The sequence below is a fragment of the Marmota marmota genome, unplaced genomic scaffold (assembly GCF_001458135.2).
Source record: "Marmota marmota marmota unplaced genomic scaffold, marMar, whole genome shotgun sequence".
Taxonomy (NCBI): Eukaryota; Metazoa; Chordata; class Mammalia; order Rodentia; family Sciuridae; genus Marmota; species Marmota marmota.
Genome location: NW_026000172.1, coordinates 739,656 through 760,113, shown reverse-complemented (window position 1 = coordinate 760,113; position 20,458 = coordinate 739,656). Strand labels below are relative to the sequence as shown.

General features: G+C 50.2%; 2 protein-coding genes across 4 annotated transcripts; one reads left to right on the top strand and one right to left on the bottom strand.

The window, feature by feature from the left end:
- On the top strand, positions 1 to 10,250 carry Retsat (retinol saturase). Of its 2 annotated transcripts, none has more exons than XM_015506308.2 (11): positions 1 to 239; positions 1,710 to 1,892; positions 2,151 to 2,392; positions 3,515 to 3,716; positions 4,107 to 4,385; positions 5,174 to 5,293; positions 8,223 to 8,361; positions 8,681 to 8,790; positions 8,868 to 9,034; positions 9,125 to 9,284; positions 9,374 to 10,250. In XM_015506308.2, exons 1-11 carry the CDS (start codon positions 68 to 70, stop codon positions 9,511 to 9,513), a joined length of 1,914 nt encoding a protein of 637 aa, XP_015361794.1. In that variant the 5' UTR covers positions 1 to 67; the 3' UTR covers positions 9,514 to 10,250. The 2 variants fall into 2 exon arrangements, with proteins under 2 accessions (XP_015361794.1, XP_015361795.1); XM_015506309.2 differs by having other exon boundaries at positions 7 to 239; positions 4,107 to 4,304.
- Positions 10,242 to 18,846, bottom strand: Tgoln2 (trans-golgi network protein 2). 2 transcript variants are annotated; one of them, XM_015506316.2, is made up of 5 exons: positions 18,693 to 18,845; positions 18,321 to 18,490; positions 17,598 to 18,278; positions 15,770 to 15,853; positions 10,242 to 13,786 (listed from the first exon to the last, which is right to left on the bottom strand). In XM_015506316.2, exons 1-5 carry the CDS (start codon positions 18,736 to 18,738, stop codon positions 13,781 to 13,783), a joined length of 987 nt encoding a protein of 328 aa, XP_015361802.1. In that variant the 5' UTR covers positions 18,739 to 18,845; the 3' UTR covers positions 10,242 to 13,780. The 2 variants fall into 2 exon arrangements, with proteins under 2 accessions (XP_015361802.1, XP_048643729.1); XM_048787772.1 differs by having other exon boundaries at positions 17,598 to 18,490; positions 18,693 to 18,846.
- Positions 18,847 to 20,458: the final 1,612 nt, after the last annotated feature.

Here is a 20,458-nt window from a genome sequence, read left to right as displayed (position 1 = left end):
AGTGCGGCGCGACGGGCCTTAAAAGCTGTGGGCGTCGTTTCCGCCAAGACTTCTGTGAGCCGTCGGGATGTGGCTCTCCCTGGTGCTGCTGTTGGTGCTGCTGCTGCTCGCGGGCGTCCGCCGTGTCTACTTGGGGCTGTTCGCCGGGCGCTCCCCGAACCCCTTCTCGCAGGACGTCAAGCGGCCGCCCGCGCCCCTGGTGACCGACAAGGAGGCCAGGAAAAGGGTCCTTAAGCAAGGTCAGCCGGACCAGGGGTCCGCGCTGCGCTCGGCGGCCTCGAGACCTGGGCTGGCCTCAGTTTCCCCGTGATAAAGTACCGGGAGGCTTCCTTGGAGTGGGGCCCGTTTTCGTGGGTGCGCGGTGATGACTTTGCCCTTGCAAGCCCGGAAGCTGCTGCCCGAGGGCTTGTCCTTGTCTTGGCACTGCCTAGGACTTGTCATGGCCGGCGATGCCCTGCCCTGCATCCTTTCCCGGATTTGGCTCTCTGACCCCAGCTTTCCCTGTGCGGGCTCGCACAGAAACCTCTCCCCATTGCAAGAGGAAATGGCTTTTGCAGGTCAAGGGATTGGACGGGGTAGGCATGGCCCTAGCTTATAGAACTGACTCTGGATTCTGAACTTGGGGAGAGGCTCAATAGGGTTTCTCAGCTCTGAGCCCACTGCTCTAGTCCACCAGCACCTGCATTCGATGTGAAACTCAAGTGGGGATACCTGCAAGGTTAGAGAGAGTTTCGATGGAAAAAATAAGCAAAAAACAAAACGAACAAAAAACCCCAAAAATATTGTTTGATCTCCAGCGGCGCTCTTGCTTATAGATTTTTTTCCCTCCGTGACCAAACTTGCTACAGTCAGACAATACTTTTTGTCTTTCTTTCCTTTGTGTGTGTGTGGGAGGGTAGTAGGATTGAATTTAGGCTTTACATGCTAGGCAACTGCTCTACTACTGAACAACATACCCAGCCCTTTGTACTTTATATGGCCTGGAACTTGTGATCCTTCTGCTTCAACCTCTTGATTAGCTGTGATTACAGTTGTGCATTGCTGTGCCTGGCACTAGGCACGATTTTTAGATTAGATGTATATGCAAGTGCCCATTAGCACAAATTGTTCCTCTTAAGGTGTTCCCCTCTTCTTCCCAGTGTAGGGGGTGGTGCTGTGATTTCTCAGGGCAGTAGGCTCAGGGCAGCTCTGTCCTGCTGAGCCTCTGAATCAGGATCTGGAAGAACCACATGCACGCCAGCTGCTCTGGTGGCATCTGCAGACCCTACATCATCCGAAGAAACCCAGCTTGTGAATGGCTGGTTCCTGGAGCTGCCAGCCTGCCCTCTAGCATTCTCCCCATCCCCCACCCCATTTTCTTTCTTTCCTGGCTCTTGCTTCCTCAGAAGTGTCTACACTGAGGTGTATCCACCTGTTATCCTCTTTCTCTTTTTGTTTCTGTAGTTAACTGATTTCTACTTTCTTTTAAAGTTGTAAAAATCTACAGGTATGTAGTGGTTGTGGTTAAATTAGTTCAGACAATGCAAATCGCTGGCTGGTTATGAGTATTCCTAGGTGAATTTAGAAACCTTAGTCAACAGCAACATGCTAAACCGCTCTAAGTTTTCTCGCAGTCCAGGCTAGAGGAGTCTTCTTTGGTTTCTCTGTCTTTGCCATTTTCCTGCCCCTATCTGAGAAGCCCACCCTCTTCCTCCTCCCTTCTGCTGCAGTTTTCTCAGCAAGTCAAGTGCCAGAGAACCTGGATGTGGTGGTGATTGGCAGTGGCATTGGGGGCCTGGCTGCAGCTGCGATTCTGGCGAAAGCTGGCAAGCGAGTCCTGGTCTTGGAGCAGCACACCAAGGCAGGGGGCTGTTGTCATACCTTTGGCAAAAATGGCCTTGAGTTTGACACAGGTGAGGCTTGTGTGGAACAGGGCTGGGATCAGTGCTTGGGGGACACATTTCTCTGTCCTACAGGTGCCATCTTCTTTCTGAGCACCACTTTCCTTGTCTTCAGCCATACCGTCTGATATGGTGGGTCTGCTCTGCCACCTCTCTGCAGGAAGGAGGAGCAGTGGTTCTGGTCCACCTTTTCCCCTTCACTTTCTCGTCCTCTTCCCAAGGCTTAGTCCCATTATCCCTGAGCCACCTTGTCTTTCCACCTCCCAACAGGGATCCATTATATTGGGCACATGGAGGAGGGCACCTTTGGCCGCTTTATCTTGGACCAGATTACTGAAGGGCAGCTGGACTGGGCTTCTCTGTCCTCGCCTTTTGACACAGTGGTACTAGACATGCCCAGTGGCCGAAAGGAGTTCCCCATGTACAGCGGGAAGAAAGCATACATTGAAGGCCTCAAGGAGAAGTTTCCCCAGGAAAAAGATGTCATCAACAAGTACATAAAGCTGGTGAAGGTAACTTGGACTTGTTCAGGACCCAGTTCATTCCCAAGACTGATCTTCCTCATTAGTGGAGTACCTGAGCAGGGGAGTGGCTGGAGTGGGTGGCCCCAAGGGCCAGGAGGAGGGCTTGTGGATGCCACACCCACTCTGGCCTCTGGAGGGCACTTTGCTCTCCTGGCTATGCTGCCTTGCAGGTGATAGATCTCTACTCCTTTTTATTTCTTCTAAGACCAGATGGGATTTATAAGAAATTTAGGAAATTTATAAGCAGAAAAGCCTCATCTGAGTGTGCAGGAAGGGAATATTTAGAGTACAGAGTCCCCCCACCCAATTCAGGCTGGATGCAGTGGTGCATACTTATAACCCCAGCTATGGTACTGGGGGACAGAGACAGGAGGATCCCCTGTTCAAGATCAGCCTAGGCAACTTAGCAAGACCTGTTATTTGCTTATTTATATATATTTATTTATACATACATAAATATGGGCAGAGGTACCCTACCACTGAGCTACATCCCCAGCCCTTTTTATTTTTTATTTTGAGTCTTGCTAAGTTTCCCAGGCTGGCCTCAAACTTGCAGTCCTCTGGCCTAAACATCTAGAATTGCAGTGATTACAGGCATGTGCCTCATTGAGACCTTGTCTCAAAATGGAAAAGCCCTGGAGTGTAGCTCAGTGATAGAGCACCTCTGGGTTCAATCCTTAGCACTGCAAACACACAAAAAACAAATAAAATGAAAGACTTGAAGCAGGGCATGATAGCACATGCCTGTAATCCCAGTGGCTAGGGAGACCGAGGCAGGAGGATCACTAGTTCAAAGCCAGCCTCAGCAAAAGTGAGGTGCTAAGCAACTCAGTGAGATCCTGACTCTAAGTAAAATATAAAATAGGGCTGAGGATATGGTTCAGTAGTTGAGTGTCCCTGTGTTCAATTCCTGCTACCAAAAATAAATATTTTTAAAGTAAATTAAAAAAAAAAATAAAAAATAAAGTAAATTAAAACTAAAGTCCAAATTCAGCAATGTTCAACGAAGGGTAAGTGTTGCTGGCCCTCAGCTGGTGCAAGCTATTGGAAGGGACGGTGTGTCAGCTGTCCCAGAGCTAGGCCTGTTCCCACACTTGTCTTCTTTCCCAGGTAGTAGCCGATGGAGCCATTCATGCCCTCTTGCTGAAGTTCCTCCCATTGCGCTTGGCCCAGCTCCTCAGCAAGTGTGGGCTGCTGACTCGGTTTTCTCCATTCCTGCATGCGTCCACCCAGAGCCTGGCTGAGGTCCTGCAGCAGCTGGGGGCCTCCCCTGAGCTCCAGGCCGTGCTCAGCTACATTTTCCCCACCTATGGTGCGTGCTGGCTGCAGGCTGTGCTGTTCCTGGACAAGAGGCTCCCGCCTTCTGGTCTCTGTCTTCTTCCTGAACCTGCCTGGCTGACAAACGGACCAGAATGGCCTGGCCCTCTGCAGCTTGTGCTGCTGTGCAAGTCCCCTTCAACCATTCCCTGGGTGATTTTTCTGTTAGCCAACACCAGGCTCCTGGTGTTGGTGACATGCTAGTTTGCAGGCAGTACCTTCTTACTGGCCCCTAGGTTGTAAGGCTCCCGGTGGGATGGAGATGGCTCTTGCGGTGGCCCTAGCCCCTAGGAGCCTTGGGTCCTGTGATGGACTCTGGTGGTGTGTTGCTCCTTTCTGAGTGGTCCTGGTACCTGTTCATAACCCTCCTCCCCTCTTCCTGCAGGTGTGACCCCCAGCCGTACCACCTTTTCCATGCATGCTCTGCTGGTCAACCACTACCTACAGGGGGCCTTTTATCCCCGAGGGGGTTCCAGTGAAATCGCCTTTCATATCATCCCTGTGATTAAGCAAGCCGGGGGCGCTGTCCTCACAAAGGCCACTGTGCAGACTGTGTTGTTGGACTCAGCTGGGAAAGCCTGTGGTGAGAGCTGTGCTGTGAGCTCCGGGGTCCCCGAGGGCAGAAGGCACAAAGGAACCCACCTTCTGCAGGCTGAGGGGCCAGGTGTGCTGCAGAGCGTGGCGGGTAGCAGAGTGATGAGTCTGGCATGGAAAGGGCCACGTGGGCTCCAAAGAGCCATTCTGAATTATTATTTTGATAGATAAAAGTATTTATCCAGTGTTCTGTGACCACCTTCTTGATTGTAGGGGCTGTCATTTTCTCTTAGTGGTACTGGGGACTGAGCCCAGGGCTTTGCACCTGCTATGCAAGTGCTCTACTCTGAGCTATGTCCTTAGCCCAAGGCTGTATCTTCTTTATGTTTTTTTTTTGAGTCGAGATCTCACAGTGTTGCCTTTAGTGGGCTCAAACTTGCTGTCCAGTAGCCAGGACAGCAGTTGTCTGTCTTTACATCTTCAGAACCTGCTGGGTGACTGATGGTGGGCTGCTGAGCAGCGGGTGTCAGGGTGTCGGCTGTGGGCCTAGTTCTACATAATAGCCAAATGAGAGGCAGAGATGGGGCTGGACACGGAGGGACCAGATCACAAGGCTCAGAGGAGGTGTCAGTGGGGAGTGTTTAGGGCACTTGCCTCCAGCAGCAGTGAAGGGGCCTGAGAGTTGGTGTGCTGGGGATGAGTGGGGGCTTGGCCACAGGAAAGCTAATCTGCCATGTGGAGGGAGCCAGGCGGGTCAGCACAAAAGCGACTGTGGCAGAGGTGGAATGCTTGTGGTCACCTCCCTGCCTGGCTCTCAGCAGGCTGGACTCCCAGTTCTGAGGAGATGGAGTGTAGGCCAGACCTGTCGAGGTCTCCTCCTGGAGCTCACAGAGCCTCAGCCAAGCTCCTGTGCTGCAGGTGTCCGTGTGAAGAAGGGACAAGAGCTGATGGACATCTACTGCCCCACTGTGGTCTCCAATGCAGGCCTGTTCAACACCTATGAGCACCTACTGCCGGAGAGTGCCCGCTGTCTGTCAGGTACGGCTGCTCTGCTGCTCCAGGCTCTGGCATGGACATGTTCAGCCTGGTGATGCCCCTCTCTGACTGTCTCAGCAGGTAAGAACTCTGAGCTGTAGCATCATCCCCTTGTCTGTGGCTGAGGAGGTGGAGGCCCTGACAGGAGACCGACCCCCTCCCTCTGCCGCCCAGCCGAGTGCCAGAGCCATGAGGAGCCTGGTCTCAAAGGGAGAGCCAAGCTCTGGGCAGTCCCTGCAGGGACGGGATATATGGAGTGCTGAGATGGGAAGTCACGTCAGGACAGCATGTGACTTGCAGCTTGGTGTGACAAAGGGAATGGAGGTTGCTGGCCAGAGGGGACAAGTCACTCAGGAGAGATGACAAAGGCCTCTGGCAGGGGCAAGAGGTGGGAAGGACAGAGTGGCCCTGACTGGCTGGGATGGGGTTCGTGGTGGTGGGGATGGGGCTGTCCACTCTAGGTTTGTGCTAGGGAGGCTGAGCAGTGGTTTGGCAGAACAGTGTGGTCCTGGGTCTCCTGGGGAGGACAGGGGGGCGGGGTGATAGTTGTACTGTCTCTAAGAGTTAAAGTGGCGTGCAGCTTTCTGTCACTGTGATAAAATACCTGAGGTGATCAATTTAAAAAGAGAAAAGGATCTGCTTTGCCTCATGGTTTCAGAGGCTTTAGTCTGTGTCAGTTGGCCCAGTTGTTTTAGGCCTGTGGTGGCACAGGATGTCACATTGTGGGGTGTGTTGGGGGGAGACCGTTCTACCTCATGGCTGCCAGGAACCAGAGAGAGAGAGAAGGCCGGGCATGGTGGTGCACACTTGCAATCCTAGCAATTTGGGAGGTGAGGCAGGAGGATGGGAAGTTTGAGGCCAGCCTCAGCAATTTAGCAAGGCCCTAAGTGACCCTGTCTCAAAACAAAATATAAAAAGGGCTGTGGAAGGGCTGGGGCTGTGGCTCAGTGGCAGAGAGCTTGCCTAGCATGTGTGAGGCACTGGGTTCGATTCTCAGCACCATAAAAATAAAATGAATAAAATAAAGTCTGTCAACATCTAAAATAATAATAATAATATAAAAAAGGGGGGCTGTGGATATATCTCAGTGATTAAACACTCCTGGCTGGGTTCAATCCCTAGTACCAGAAAAAACAAAGAGTGGGAAAGGGGCTGGAGTCCCATGTATGCTTCAAAGACACCCAGTGACCTAACTCCCTCCCACTGGGCCCACCTCCTCAAGGCTGAGCCACCTCCCAGTAGCACCAGAGACTGGTGACCAAGCCTTGGGGGATACTTATCAAAACCACAGCAGCTGGGCATGTGATCCCAGTGGCTCTGGAGGCTGAGGCAGGAGGATAGAAGGTGAAAGCCAGCCTCAGCAATTTAGCAAGGCCCTAAGCAACCTAGTGAGACCCTGTCTCAAAAAAAAAAAAAAAAAGTGCCGGGATGTGGCTGAGCACCCTTGGGTCCTAAAAACCGCCACCCACAACAGATGGGTGTCACCAAGCTGGTATCTGCTGGCAGTTGTGTCTCAGGATGAATTGAGTGGGGCATGATAGGGACTGCCCAGGGCAGGGCAGTGGGGCCTGGCCTGGCTGGACAGACTGGCCTTGCCTCCTCCTCTTTTAGGACTCTGCCCTGACAGGCCCCAGGTCCCCCTGCTCCTCTCCAGGCTGCCAGCCCCATAGCAGGTCTTGCCCGGCATGTATCCTAGTCCTGAACAGTCCAGGGCACACCAGCTAGCTTGGGCACTCGGCCTCTTGGGTGCAGGGTCAGAGACTGCCCCAAATGAACCCAGTTGCCTGCTCTAGGAGCTGGGTGGTGCTCCTTCTTCCCAGCTCTTTGGGGTGGGGATTTTTTGGTATGCCTTTCAGACAGGAGACAGATATCTGGTGGCCTCTGGGGCAGGAGGGGCCAGCTAGACCAGGAGTGGAATTGCTGGACCTGGCAGTGGATCCTTCAGGGATGGGGAGGCCTTTCTTCCACCTATAGAGGCCAGGAGACACTGGGGTGGTCCAGAGGGAAGGGTCTGGCTCCTCAGCCTCTTCCTTCCAGCTGGGGAGAGAGGCTATTCTGAGGGGCTTCTGGAGACAGGGGCTCTCCTCCATGCCTGCCTATACCCAACCTGGATATAGGACCTAGGTGACTGCAGCTGTGGAAGCCCACGTTCTGTGTCTCCTGTGCGCCCCCAGAACTGGGTGTCCTGCCATGGCTGTCAATAGCGCCTCCCTCTCTGTCCCTGTCCTCAGCACATGGTTCCTCCAGGACTCTTCCCAGCAAATGGGCCTCCTGTCACTGCTGTGTGCCAGGGTTGGCTCCACAGGGCCCAGTACATGTTAGGGCATCAGCCAATCCTTGTTCACGGAAGAGGCAGAGCAGCAGTGGTTGAGCTCTCACACAGCTGCTGGAGACGGGTCTGGAGGTAATGGATAAGAACTGTGGGTACAGTTTCTAAAAACTGGTCTGGGATCATCTGTTGAGAGGGGAAGCCCAGTGGCTTAGGTCTGGGGTGCCTTGCAGTTGAATGCTGAGCTAATGCTGTTTGTCTTCCAGTCACATGCACTGCCTGTCATCTCGAGGTCTAGTGACAGAGCACATGGGGACTACCACTGTTTTCATTAGATAGCTGTGTTATATACTGACAGTAAGGCTGTGACAAACTACTGTTTGTGTAGTCTTTGTAAGTTGTCATCTCCTCCTCACTTAGACTGAAGGGGTGATGGAGCAGTCAGATCCACTGTCCTGCAGGTGCTGCAAACCAGTGGCAGCTAAGGGCTGGGCTCAACTGGGCAGAGCTGGAGCCTGAGGCCGTGTGGGACACAGGCAGGGGCAGGTGAGCAGGCAGAAAGGCCTGGACCCTCTCCTCGCTGGCAGCCGAGGAATGGGCTGCAGATGTCTGGAGCGGGGAATGCCTGTGTCTGTCCACAGTTCTACCTGCTCTGTCCTGCAGGTGTGCAGCAACAGCTGCAGATGGTGCGGCCAGGCCTGAGCATGTTCTCTGTCTTCATCTGCCTGCGCGGGACCAAGGAGGAGTTGGGTCTGCAGTCCACCAACTACTATGTTTATTTCGACATTAACATGGATAAGGCGTAAGCATGTGCATGTGGGCATAGGGTCAGCTGGGCCGTCAACCCACGGGGACCCTGTGTGCAGTGGGGGGACAGGCATTGGCTGGGCCATCAACCCACGGGGGGCCCTGTGTGCATGCGGGGACAGGTGTTGGCTGGGCTGTCAACCCACTAGGGCTTCCTGCCTGGACACTAGGATGAGCAGTCAGTAGGCCATTCCAGCGTGCTCCTGGAAGGTTCACATGGCAATGTGCCTAGCCTCATTCCCGAGGAGGTCCTGGGGACGAGTGGAGGCTTTGAGGCGAGGCCTGGCATTGCAGCCACACTCCTCTCCCCACAGGATGGAGCGCTACATCTCCATGCCCAGGGAGAAGGCTGTGGAACACATACCCCTCTACTTTGTTGCTTCCCCTTCAAGCAAGGACCCGACCTGGCCAGGCCGCTTCCCAGGTAGGTCCATATTGTGAAGCTGCCTGGGTCAGCGGTGGGTGGGACTGCACAGCAGTAACCCTGCTCTGCGTCCCTAGACCGGTCCACGCTGACTGTGCTGATACCTACCGCCTACGAGTGGTTTGAGGAGTGGCAGGAGGAGCCGCAAGGGAAGCGAAGCCATGACTATGAGACCCTCAAAAGCTCCTTTGTTGAAGCCTCCATATCCATGATCCTCAGACTGTTCCCACAGCTGGAGGGGAAGGTAGGGTGAGCATGCAGGTGGGGACCCCACGTCCAGGAGGCAGAGCTCAGGTTGTTGGGGCTCCCACTCATGCCCTCCCTCCTGCCTTAGGTGGAGAGCGCCACGGGAGGGTCCCCACTGACCAATCAGTTCTTCCTGGCTGCTACCCGAGGGGCCACCTACGGGGCCGACCATGACCTGGACCGCCTGCATCCTTACGTGATGGCTTCCATCAGGGCCCAGAGCCCCATCCCCAACCTCTACCTGTCAGGTACACTGCCCATTCTGCCAGGATCCGTGACCTTGGGCCTCCCTCTCCTCACATGGTGGACACCCACAGTCTGTGCTCTTGCCTCCTAGGCCAGGACATCTTCACCTGCGGGTTGATGGGGGCCCTGCAAGGGGCACTGCTGTGCAGCAGTGCCATCCTGAAGCGGAACCTATACTCAGACCTCAAGGATCTCGGCTCAAGAGTGCGGGCCCAGAAGAAGATAATGTAGTTCCTTAGGGACAACGAGTGGCCCCTGCACCTGCCCTGACCCACCTGTAATGCCTTTACTGCACTGTTAGTTCTTTGCACACAGAAAGCACTAATTGCACTGATTTCTGAACACACTTCTCCAGTGGAGCTTTTCCTTATCTCTGAGGACATGTCTTTACTCCTCAAGTGGCCAGGCTGCTGATGTGGACAGTTTGAGGCTCAGATAGGTGGTGCTGCGGTAGAAAGTCGGTCGGGACTAGGATGTGGGCAAAGCCCAGGGATGACACCTGTAGTTTGCTGGTACATATCCAAGTTGTTCATCCCCCCATGCCCCCCCCTTTTGATTTGGGGTATCTGTACACAATGAGATGCCTTAGGAATGGGACCTAGGTCTAAACAATTAATTTTGCAGTGCTGGTGATGGAACTCAGGGTCTTGTGTATGCCAGGCAAATGCTCTGAGCTACACCCCAGGCCAAAAATTGCATTCATGTTTCATATATACCTTATATACAAACCAAGAGTAATTTTGTGATACTTGGAACAATTTTTTTTTTGCATTTTGACTTCTTGTCACATGAGGTCACAATGGCACTCAGAAAACTTTGTAAAATCCAAGAATTCTTGATGTCAGTAAAGGATGCTCAGCCAAAGGTTAAGAAAGATACCATTTTCCCTTATTACCTGAATCACCAAGGGTCTTATTTTAGTACACTTTAATACAGAATTAATAAATGTAATGGTTTCATTGCTTTGATTATCTGAAATTTATTTTGGTTTCCATTCAGTGACAAAACCACATTGAGATGGCATTTACAGAAGCTCATTAAAACGTACTGAAAAATATCATACACCAAATAAGATTTAAAAAAATAAAATTATGTAATTAAGTTACAAAGAACTGAAAATATAAAACAGTGCTAAACCATGACAACCTATTCATTGGGCAAACAAAGGGAAACAATTTCAATAGTTGATCATGTACTTATCCCGCTAGTTTATGAATTAAATGAACACCTATCAGAGTGTGAGGGCCTGGCTCTGTGGGCAGCTTGAAATACTGTGCAGCTCAGATCAAAGCCCATTACAGAGGGGTTTCCAAGTTGGAATACTTAGAATCCACATCTGACTTGGGGAACCGCGGAGGTGAGTCACTCTCAGCTCTGGGTGTCTGGCTAAGTGAAGCCTCAACGTCTCTTTCCAACATTCCTGCTTAAGCAAGGCAATGGCCAAGTGCAGGCTTCCTGGCAAGGGCTTTCAGAACAGCCTGGGTAACCACAGGGCTGGTGTGTGCACGCCCGTGTGCCCAATTGGTGCATCATGTGATGGGAACAGGGACTAGAGAAGAAGATGAGCATCACCACTGGGAATTTTCGAGGCAGAGTTCTATCACCAAATGTTGAAAAGACAGGGAAAAACATGTCAGTATGTGCAGCTAAGTGTCAGGTCTTTCTGAGTTGCCTCAGCTTTTCCAGAGAGCTGGATCTTCAATGCCTGAAGACTCTAGACAGTCCAGTCCCTAATGTATAGCATTATCCACAACTGAAGCCCCTTCCTCCTAACAGCAGAGGAAGCCCACCGCCATCTCCACAGGGGGCCTCTTGTGGCTCCACCCCAGCCCCTGGCTTGAGGCCCCTCAATAGGTCATCCCCATTCATACCAGCTCGGGAAAACATGCTTCCAATATATTCTATTTGCAAAAAGACAGCCATCCTGAAAAGGGGTGAAACTTAAGACCCAACCCACGTTTTCCCATGTCTGACTGCCCTGCCCTGTGTGGTTGCCTCTTTCAGTTCCACCTTGATCTCTATGATCTAGAAAGACGGCCCTCAACACTGTTGCTTTTGCCTAGCACAGTGATATTCCCGGGGACTTGGGTAGTTCAGTTACTTCTTGCAGAGATGTTTCCTTTCATCTTGACATCTGTTTTTGACAGATGAGGGCTCACACAACTTTCTAGCTACTGATGGCAGTGACCTTGACATGTTGGCTTTTGAAGAGTACAGCAGGAAGAAAGGTGGTTTTGGGAAGCAGAAGGTTGGCAGCAAGTCCACATAGCTTCACCTTTTGAGCGTGAGAAGAATTTTTTAGTCTGAAAGAATACGAGCAGTGGGATTTGATAGGTAGGTTTTAGAAAGGGAGAAAACCTTACCAAATAACAAAGATGGGAAGTTGGGATATGCAGACACACTAAGAATAAAGGCACAGAGGCACAGGCGGGAGCTTTGGTCTGTGTGAGAGGTGGAGAGAGGAAGGTGTCAGCATGCACAGTCCTCGACACCCGTGTACAACCTGACCCTCTAAGCCACAAGAGGTCCAGACAGAAGCTTCAGACCAGGCCAGAACCCTGGAGATGAGTGTTTCCAGTACTGATCTTTCTAAGATAGACAGAACCAATTGTGGTGGTCCATGGGAAAAAAAAAAAAATCAGCAGAGAAGTGAAATGGGTGGATGTGTGGACAGAGGAACAAGGAAAATGGAAAGAGATCAGCTGGAGATTTAAAAGACAGGAAGCAAGAAAAATCAAGTTTGTGATGTGGAGTTCATGTGATTAAAGACACTGGGCAGTTGGAGGGCAGCTTGGTGGGGATAAGAGAGGAATCCAGCTCCAGTGACACACACACAAACACACAGCTGGGTCAAGGATAAGGAGAGATGAAGTAAAGGTGAATTCTGAAAGACTTTCATAGAGACTTGGCTCTGCAGGTCCTCATCCCCACCAGCACAGGATACGGCAAAGGATGACGTCAGACATCAAGAAAGGGGAATGTCACCATGCCTGTCAGCAGCATCCGACCATCAAGAACAGGACTGAGCTCCAAGAATGAGTCACTGGATCTAGTGGCCCAACAGCAGTAGGACAGGGACTAACATGGGTTTGTGAAGGTCACCAAGGACGAGCGGCAGGAGGAAGGAAGCTCAGAGGAAGCCTCGTGTAGATGGCACAAGCCGACCATGAGAGGGAGGGGAAGCAAAGGGAAAGGGGCCAGCAGGGCACATCCAACCAGTGTCTCAAGGACACGCAGGAGCCTGACTCCCCAAGCTGGACAAGGTGACACAGGACCTGCACACAAGCAGCAATGCACAGGAGAGTGCTCCTGCTCATCTCACAAGCCCGCTGCCTGCCCAGAAGGGACCCTCTACTCCCCGCACACTGAGGCAGCAGGGGAAGGTACCACCATCAGGATGGCCACTGGCTGGCCTATCACAGCACAGGACCCACTGCACCTCCCTCCTCACACGGTCTCTGTGTGGCCCTGAGAGCAGAGATCCAACCCTCCTCAGGCTCTTGGTAACAGCATAGCAAGACTAGAGAGGAGTGGAATAAAAATCCAAATAGCAGCGCCATTCAGGATACTCCTCCGCTACCCCAGGGAACCCACTGGATTCCTGACACGGGGCGCAGGGAGAACTGTACCAGCTGCCCTTGGTATCTTAGCAAAGAGATAAAAGTAATGGTCAGAGTGAAGTTTGTTTATGAATATAAACCTATTTTGTCTATTTTAGGCAACAAAGGCAAAACAGAGTTGGTGGGAAACTTGTTCCACAAAAGTCCTTTGAAAAAAGTGTAGATGAAACCCTCCTACATTTCGGAGCATTAAGCATGGACTGCTCTTTTCAAAAAGCTCCTATTGAGCGTGACTGAATCAAAGAACATCCTGTTTCAATAATAACTATTTATGAAAAATGATGGGAAAGTGGCTTTACTTCCAGAAACCCCAAGTTCAGCTTTGTGCTTAGTACATCCAAATATAATCACTGTCTCCAATAATATAAAGTATCAGAAAAGTGAGGGGGCTCATGTTAGATAGGTTAGACTCGCAGGCAATGAAGCACTTCTTTAATTTGTTGTTTTGGTTTGCTGCTAAAGCCTTTGAAGAGAATTATGTGCCCTCTGCCCATCAGCATCTCACCATCTTCTACCAGGGGACATCCCCTCAAGGAGGCTTAGTAGGAAAGCCCTCCACTTGCAGAATTTCACAAGTCTGCAAAGATGAACAGTGCAGAGGGCGGTACCATGGCCAAGGCCCAACTTTACCACCAGGCCACAGCCCACGAAGAGTGGTGGCAGTGCAGCCTGCAGGCCAGGCTTCCCTCTGGTCCCAGCCACATTCCCACATGCTCCCCCCACTCACACTCCAAGGAAAGGATGATGGAACATGACAGCATGAAGGGAACACAGAAGGACACACCCTGGGGAGCGTCTCAAGTCACAGTGCTTTTCTCCTCATTTCTCTTGATTCAGAAACAAATCAGCAGGGAAGACAAGGGCATGGCGGGCAGAAATCAGAGCTGAAACAGAGCAACACAGTCCATGTTCACCATTTCCAAGGGGATTATCATATCAGTAAGATTTATAGGGGCTTCAGTTCAGGGAATAATTCACAATTAACCAGGACAAACTGATTCAGCACCACACAAATAACAACTAATTAAGATAAGGGCACATCAAATGAGTCACATTAATTAATGCTTTTTTTTTTTTTTTGGTATTGGGGATTGAATCCAGGTGGGCTTGCTCACTGAGCCATGTCCCCAGCCCTTTCTTAATTTTTAATCAAAAAAAAAAAAAAAAAAAAATTTTGCGACAGCTATTAAGTTGCTGAAGGCTTTGTTAAGTTGATGAGGCTGGCCTTAAACTTGTGATCCCTCTCAGCCTCCTGAGTTGCTGGGATTACAGGTGTGCATTATTGCCCTGGGCTACAATGATGAGTTTTAAAGTCAGTTTGAAATAAAACATCAACTAGAAAGACACACACTTGAGGAAGGGAATCTGGGAAACCCTGGCTTCTGCTTACAGTCTTCTGTATTCTGAATTATTCGTGTGTATTTTTGTGTTTGCTCTGGTACTAGGGATGGAACACAGGAGTGCTCTCCCACTGAGCTATATCCCCAGGCTTTTTTTTTCTTTCTTTTTTTTAATATTTATTTTTTAGTTTTAGGTAGACACAATATCTTTATTATTTATTTTTTAAATTTTTATGTGGTGCCAAGGATAGAACCCAGTGCCTCATGCATGCTAGGTGAGCACTCTACCACTGAGCCATAACCTTAGCCTCTCCCCAGCCATTTTTTAATTTTTAATTTTTGATATAGGGTCTTGCTAAGTAATTGAGGTTGGCCTCAAACTTGTGATTCTCCTGCCTCAGTCTCCTGAGTTGCTGGGATGACAGGTCCTGCGCCATGGTTCCCGAGATTTTATATATATATATATCTTTTAGTTCTAGGTGGACACAATATCTTTATTTTATTTTATGTGGTGCTGAGTGAGGATCAAACCCAGTTCCTCACCATGCCAGGTAAGCACGTTACCACTTGAGCCACATCCCCAGCCCCCGCTATATTTTTTCCAACCAGCAGAGTTACAATGAAGGAGGCAAAATTCTTATACCAAACATCAGGGAAAGCAGTAGGCCAGACCTAAGGTGAGGCTGACCCAAGATGCCATCTGGCAAAGACCTTCTGAGCCAAGCGGCTTATTCTGTAGTGGGTACAAAGAGTATGAGAGAACTGTGCTCCCTGAGAACACTGTGGAGCTGGTCCAAGCCTCCTCTGCCAGTGCCCTCCATGATGCTGAACACAACGGGCAGAAAGAGCGCACGTTGGCCTCAGGCTCAGGCAGGCTGCCTCTGGAGCATTTGGTTAGCTTGAATACTATGGGATAGAGGAGGACTGTTCTCCTGGCAGAGGCAGACAACTGTTCTCAGGAAGTTCAGCCCAGTGCTGAACGTGGGGCTGTGCCAGGGATTTGGAGGCCTATGTGCTTCTGGGCTCATTTGTTTTCAAGATGTGCAGTCTAGTACTTGCCACCCAAAGTGTGGCTCCAGCAGCATCTGGTGTCCCCTAAGAATATCCCAGAAATATCAAAAGTTAGGCTCTACCCTATACCTAGTGAATAGGTTTTGCTTTTTAATCACAATCCCAACATGAGTCTTACGCCTGCTGAAAGTGTGAAGAGCTGGTATAGTGTGCCAAGCTCAAGCTGGGAGTTTAGGGAGCTGCCTCAGTCCTGATGTCACCACTATCTTAGAATGAAAATGTTTCTGGACAAGTTAGCTCTCTTCATATGTCAAAGGAAGGAACTGCTGCAGAGGACAGCAAGGCTTCTTCCTGCTCCGACTTTGCAGACAGTACATGGATGGTTCTAGACTGTGGTCTGTAAAGGTTGGGGGAATGGTAGTAGTACCCTCAGCATCAGCTGTCGCCATACAAACCCATTGCTGAGCCCCCTCAGGTTGTATATTCTTTCCATTAGGCTGGCTCCTCGTTCCTTACCTTTAGGTTCAAACGTTGGTAGTCACTAGCCTTTGGCCGCCGAGTTACTTTGGATCTTTTTCCTTCCAAAGCAAAAGCAATAATCTGGGGAAAGAAAAGGAAAAGTGATTAACAAATGGCTCTGTAATAACATATTTCAGTCCCTGAAATCAGAGGCAGTCGCTTGGTAGTACATTTGCTAATCACTGGACTACAGAAAGAGAAGTATACCCACAAAGAGCCCCATTTAAACTACAAGATGTGGGAGTGGGGGTGGTATTCGTTGGGATGGAAACCAGCTCAGAGCCTAGTGCATGCTAGGCAAGTGCTCTATCAGGCTGGGAGTGTGGCTTAGTTGGATAGTGTTTGCCTAGCATATAGCAAGAAGCCCTGGGTTTGATCTCTAGGTCCTCAAAACAAAACAAAAAAACTGTTAACAGTTTAACAATGATGGAGCCTAATTACATCAGAATTCTTTATATTGCTTAACAATAAATGACAAGATGGAATAAGATTTGCTGAGCCCAGTTGTGGGAGTCTGCAGGATGTAACCTAGGGTACTCAGTCAAAGGTCTGTCAAGCCCTGCCCTGAGAGCTCTAGGAAGATTGTTCCTTTGTTACTATTATATCTTAAATTCTGAGACAAAGTCTTATCAAGTTGCTAGGACAGCCTGGAACTTGCCGCAGTGACCAAATACTCAGACTCCTGAGTGGCTGGGATTACAGGCATGTGCCATCTCACTCAAATCTTTTTGTTTTCTTTATGAAATCATTATCAGTAATTATTTCTCATCTACAAATATCCTTTTCCACCCACATTTTGTTTCTTCAACAATCACAATCTTAACTTCACTAACACTCTCATTATGAATTAGATGAAGAATAAGAAACGTATATTTAAAAAAATTTTTTTTTAATAGTTGTTAGTGAACAGAATGCCTTTATTTATTTTTATGTGGTGCTGAGGATCGAACCCAGTGCCTCATGAATGCTAGGCAAGCACTGTGCCACTGAGCTACAGCCCCAGCCCCAGGAATGTATATATTTTTACTAATGGTTTTCTCTCATTTTAATGCCATGCCATAGACCTGATGGCCATCATGAATTGAGTTTTCTTTTTCTTTTATTTTTTTAAAATTTTTTTGTAGTTGTAGATGGACAGAATACCTTTATTTTATTTTTATGTGGTGCTGAGGATCGAACCCAGGGCACTTGCTAGGCAAGTGCTCTGCCGCTGAGCTACAGCCCCAGCCCATGAAATTAATTTTCCAATTTGAACCAGGTTATTGAAACTACTGAAACTACCTTCTAAATTCTCAGGGTTCAATAGGATTGTTTTAAGGGACATGGGCACCACTTCACACTACTACTGAAGAAATAAAAAATGTGTTTATCTGTAATTTTTAAAATTTCTTCTGATTATCACTGCAAAAGAGAGTCTTCGCTATTGATATCAGAGTGTAGCTGAATCTTTTCTTCCAGCCACCATAGATGGAAGTCAGGCTGGGAAAGGAAACTAGAAATAATACATTGTCTCAGTCATGGAAAAAGGAAAAGAGCTCTGCCTCAAATACTTGGGTCCCCTGAGGCTGTCAAGCATCTAAAGTCAAGGTCATGGGAGGAGGTCTCACTTTAGGTCATGTTATAATCTTGCCCTAAGTTGGCACCTAATGCAGCAAGACTCAGGGGAAACAGGTCACATAGTTTATAAAACAAGAATAAGGAATCCTGGCAGGGTCTGAGGAAGAGTGGCAGTTTGTCTTAAAATCCCCAGTACTCATATGCAGATAAGCCATGGATACCTGCCCTGCACCAGCAAGTCCCCTCTCTGAGGCAGCACCTGGCTTACCTTCCGCTTATTGTGATAGGCAATATAGAGGACTGCGACGAGAATGGCCGCAGTGACCAAATACGCAAAGAAGTGGCTGCTCTCTGCGCTGGCACCGCCAGGATTGTCCTTATAAAGGTCATTCTTGTCACTATTCATGGAATCCAAAAGTGTCCCTTCACGGTTCTCACTGGAGGCAGGGCCGGACATCTTTTTCTCCTCTCCAGTTGGTGAGCCCTCTTCAGGCCCTGTATCACCTTCTTCAGCCTCCTTGGGCTCTGCATCTTCAGCAGGCTCTAAGGACTCATCTTCTCCCTCCTGCTGGGGAGAAGAGAGGTCGGAGTCCATCGTCACTCTCTCCCCAGCTTTAGTTTTGGAAGTTTGCAGAGAGGTATGCTCTTTTCCAGGCTCCTGGGTTTTATCAGTCTTGGGTGTCTCCTGGTTATCTGAGGAGGGACTGGAGCCTCCTTTCGGAGGCCCCTGGCCGGGTTCCGACCCATTGGCGCCTCCTTTCAGGGGTCCCTGGCCCGGTTCCGACCCGCTGGGGCCTCCTTTCGGGGGCTCCTGTCCAGGTTCCGACCCGTTGGCGCCTTTCTGGGAGACCTGCCCCTGTTCCGATCCTATGGCGCTTCCTTTTGGGGGCTCCAGATTCAGTTCCGACTCGCTGGCGCCTCCCTTCTGGGAGACCTGCCCCGGTTCCGATCCGCTGGCGCTTCCTTTCGGGGGCCCCTGCCCCTGTTCCGACCCGCTGGCCCCGCCTAGGGTGGAAGGCCGGTTCGGAGGGGGCGGCTGGGTCTCCAGGGTTTTGTTGCCCTCCTGTCCTGCAGAAGGCCGGTCTGGAGTTCCTCGGGTCGGGACCGGGGTCAGCCTATCCAAACCTTCGGCGTTGGGACGTGGGTCACGCGACGCGGAACCTGAAACAGAAAACCGGTAAGCCCAGGAGACAGCAGGCGGGAGAAAAGGGGCTCAGAGCCGCCTGAGACCGGGCGACGGCCGCAGGGGGCGCGGCAGCGAGCGGAGGGGTAGGGCGGGCAGGGGAGGAGCGAGCCCAGGCGGCCACTAGCCGAGGTACAGGTAGGGAGCTTGGGGCGAGGATGGGATGGGCAGGGGTCTCACCCGCCGCAGCGACATTTAGCAAGAGACACGCAACCAGGAACCACATCCTGAACAGATTGCGCTTCCGTCTTCTACTGCTCTCGCGAGAGCGGCGCGCCGAGCTCCGAACTCGTAGCCACGCCTCTTCCTATGCGTGCTTCCCTGCGTCGTGCGGCCCCGCCCTTTCCGTGCGATCTGCCCTTCCCACGGCCCTCCTTGGCCCCGCCTCCTTGGCTTGGCTCGGTCCTTTCCAGGAGGCCCGCCCCTCCCGCGGCCCTCCGTCGCCCCGCCTCCTCGGCCCCGCCCCTTCCAGTCCCTCTCTGCCCCTCGCGGCTGGTGCTGGGTGGGCCTGGGCTGGGAGTACTTTGCTGGGCTGCACTGCAGCCGCAGCAGAGCGACGACGGCCTTGGTCTGGGGTTCAAGACCGCAGGCCGCCGCCTCTCACAGCTGCTTAGAGTCCGAGGCCGCCCAGGATCTTTGTTAAAAAGCGCATCCTTTTCTGATCACATAAGTCTAGTAAAAAGAAAGCCTTAGTTTTTCCCTCTGCGATAGTCGTTCTTAGTGTTTTGAGGGTTTTATACTCTACAAACATTTAATGTTTTTGATTAGGTAAAAAATCAAAAACACGGTTCAAAATCAAATAAAAAATTACTCAAAAATCAAAACAGGATTTTCAAAGAAATATACATTAGAAAATTCTAGCTCTCTACTAATCTACTGGTTACTATTTGTAGTTATTTTCTCTTTCTTGCTTGGTGTGTTTTCTCTGACTTTTTTCTATGCATTTAGATTTCCTCCCCAAGTTGGAATCATTGAATAGTTTTGTACTTATTTATATATAGTTTCTGTTATGTTTAAACATTGTGTGGCTTGAAATCATTTTATGAACGTTTGCCAAGGCTAGGTCCTTTTACACAGCGATTTAAAAAATGATAGGTTTGAGATGGGGGTATGGCTCAGTGATGAAGCCTTTTCTGGTATTGCAAAGGTACTGGGTTGGATCCCCAGCACTGCTAAAAATAGGTTTTCCCAGAAGTTGGTGTCTGCCATGCACCTGTGGTCCCACTACTCAGAAGACTAAGGCAGGAGGATGGCTTCAGCCCCAGGAGTTGGGCAAGATAATGGAGTGTGTAATCTAGTGAACCACATGAATAAATAAAAATATGCATATGTGTGCATTCCAAGCAGTACCAGAAAGGAAAGAGTTTGAAGTGGGGATCCATTAAGGAGGGGAATCTTGGAGCTGAGGATTGCAGTTTGTAGTTGGGTCCCAGGTAAGGATGAAGGGAAGACAGGTGTTACAGCTCATAAAATGGCCTGCAGTTGGGTGAGAACCTGGTATTCTGTGGAAGTCTAAAGACCAGCAGCAAGGAGAATGACAGGAAATGAGGCTGGGACACCATCAAAAATATATGTGCAGGGCTGGGGGCATAGCTCAGTTGGTAAAGTGCTTGCCTTGCATGCACAAGGTCCTGGGTTCTAATCCCCAGCACCACACACACACACTTTTGTGTACATATGCAGTGAATTTTTAGTTTTATGTGGCCTCTGCACCTGTTTGGAGTAAGTTTTATTTCTTCCTCCTAGAAGCAGGGCTTAGTCACCCTTCACAGTTTCTAGTTCTCCACCTGCCCCCAGATCCTCAATGTGACCCATCCTGAAATCTGCCCTATGCAACAGCTTCCTGGTAACCATTTCCCTATAGGACAAAATCAAATAAACTGAAGTTCAGGTAATACATAGATAGTTCAACAGTCCGGAGTCTGATTGGTTAGTCTGTTCGGGGC

Excerpts from the sequence above, each read along its gene's own strand:
- Retsat (XM_015506308.2), top strand. The coding sequence starts at position 68 with ATGTGGCTCTCCCTGGTGCTGCTGTTGGTGCTGCTGCTGCTCGCGGGC. Across the intron at positions 5,294-8,222 it reads GAGTGCCCGCTGTCTGTCAG|GTGTGCAGCAACAGCTGCAG; the intron begins GTACGGCTGCTC and ends TCTGTCCTGCAG. Across the intron at positions 9,035-9,124 it reads TCCCACAGCTGGAGGGGAAG|GTGGAGAGCGCCACGGGAGG; the intron begins GTAGGGTGAGCA and ends CTCCTGCCTTAG.
- Tgoln2 (XM_048787772.1), bottom strand. The coding sequence starts at position 18,738 with ATGTGGTTCCTGGTTGCGTGTCTCTTGCTAAATGTCGCTGCGGCGG. Across the intron at positions 18,491-18,692 it reads GCTAAATGTCGCTGCGGCGG|GTTCCGCGTCGCGTGACCCA; the intron begins GTGAGACCCCTG and ends TTTCTGTTTCAG. Across the intron at positions 15,854-17,597 it reads CCTATCACAATAAGCGGAAG|ATTATTGCTTTTGCTTTGGA; the intron begins GTAAGCCAGGTG and ends TTCTTTCCCCAG.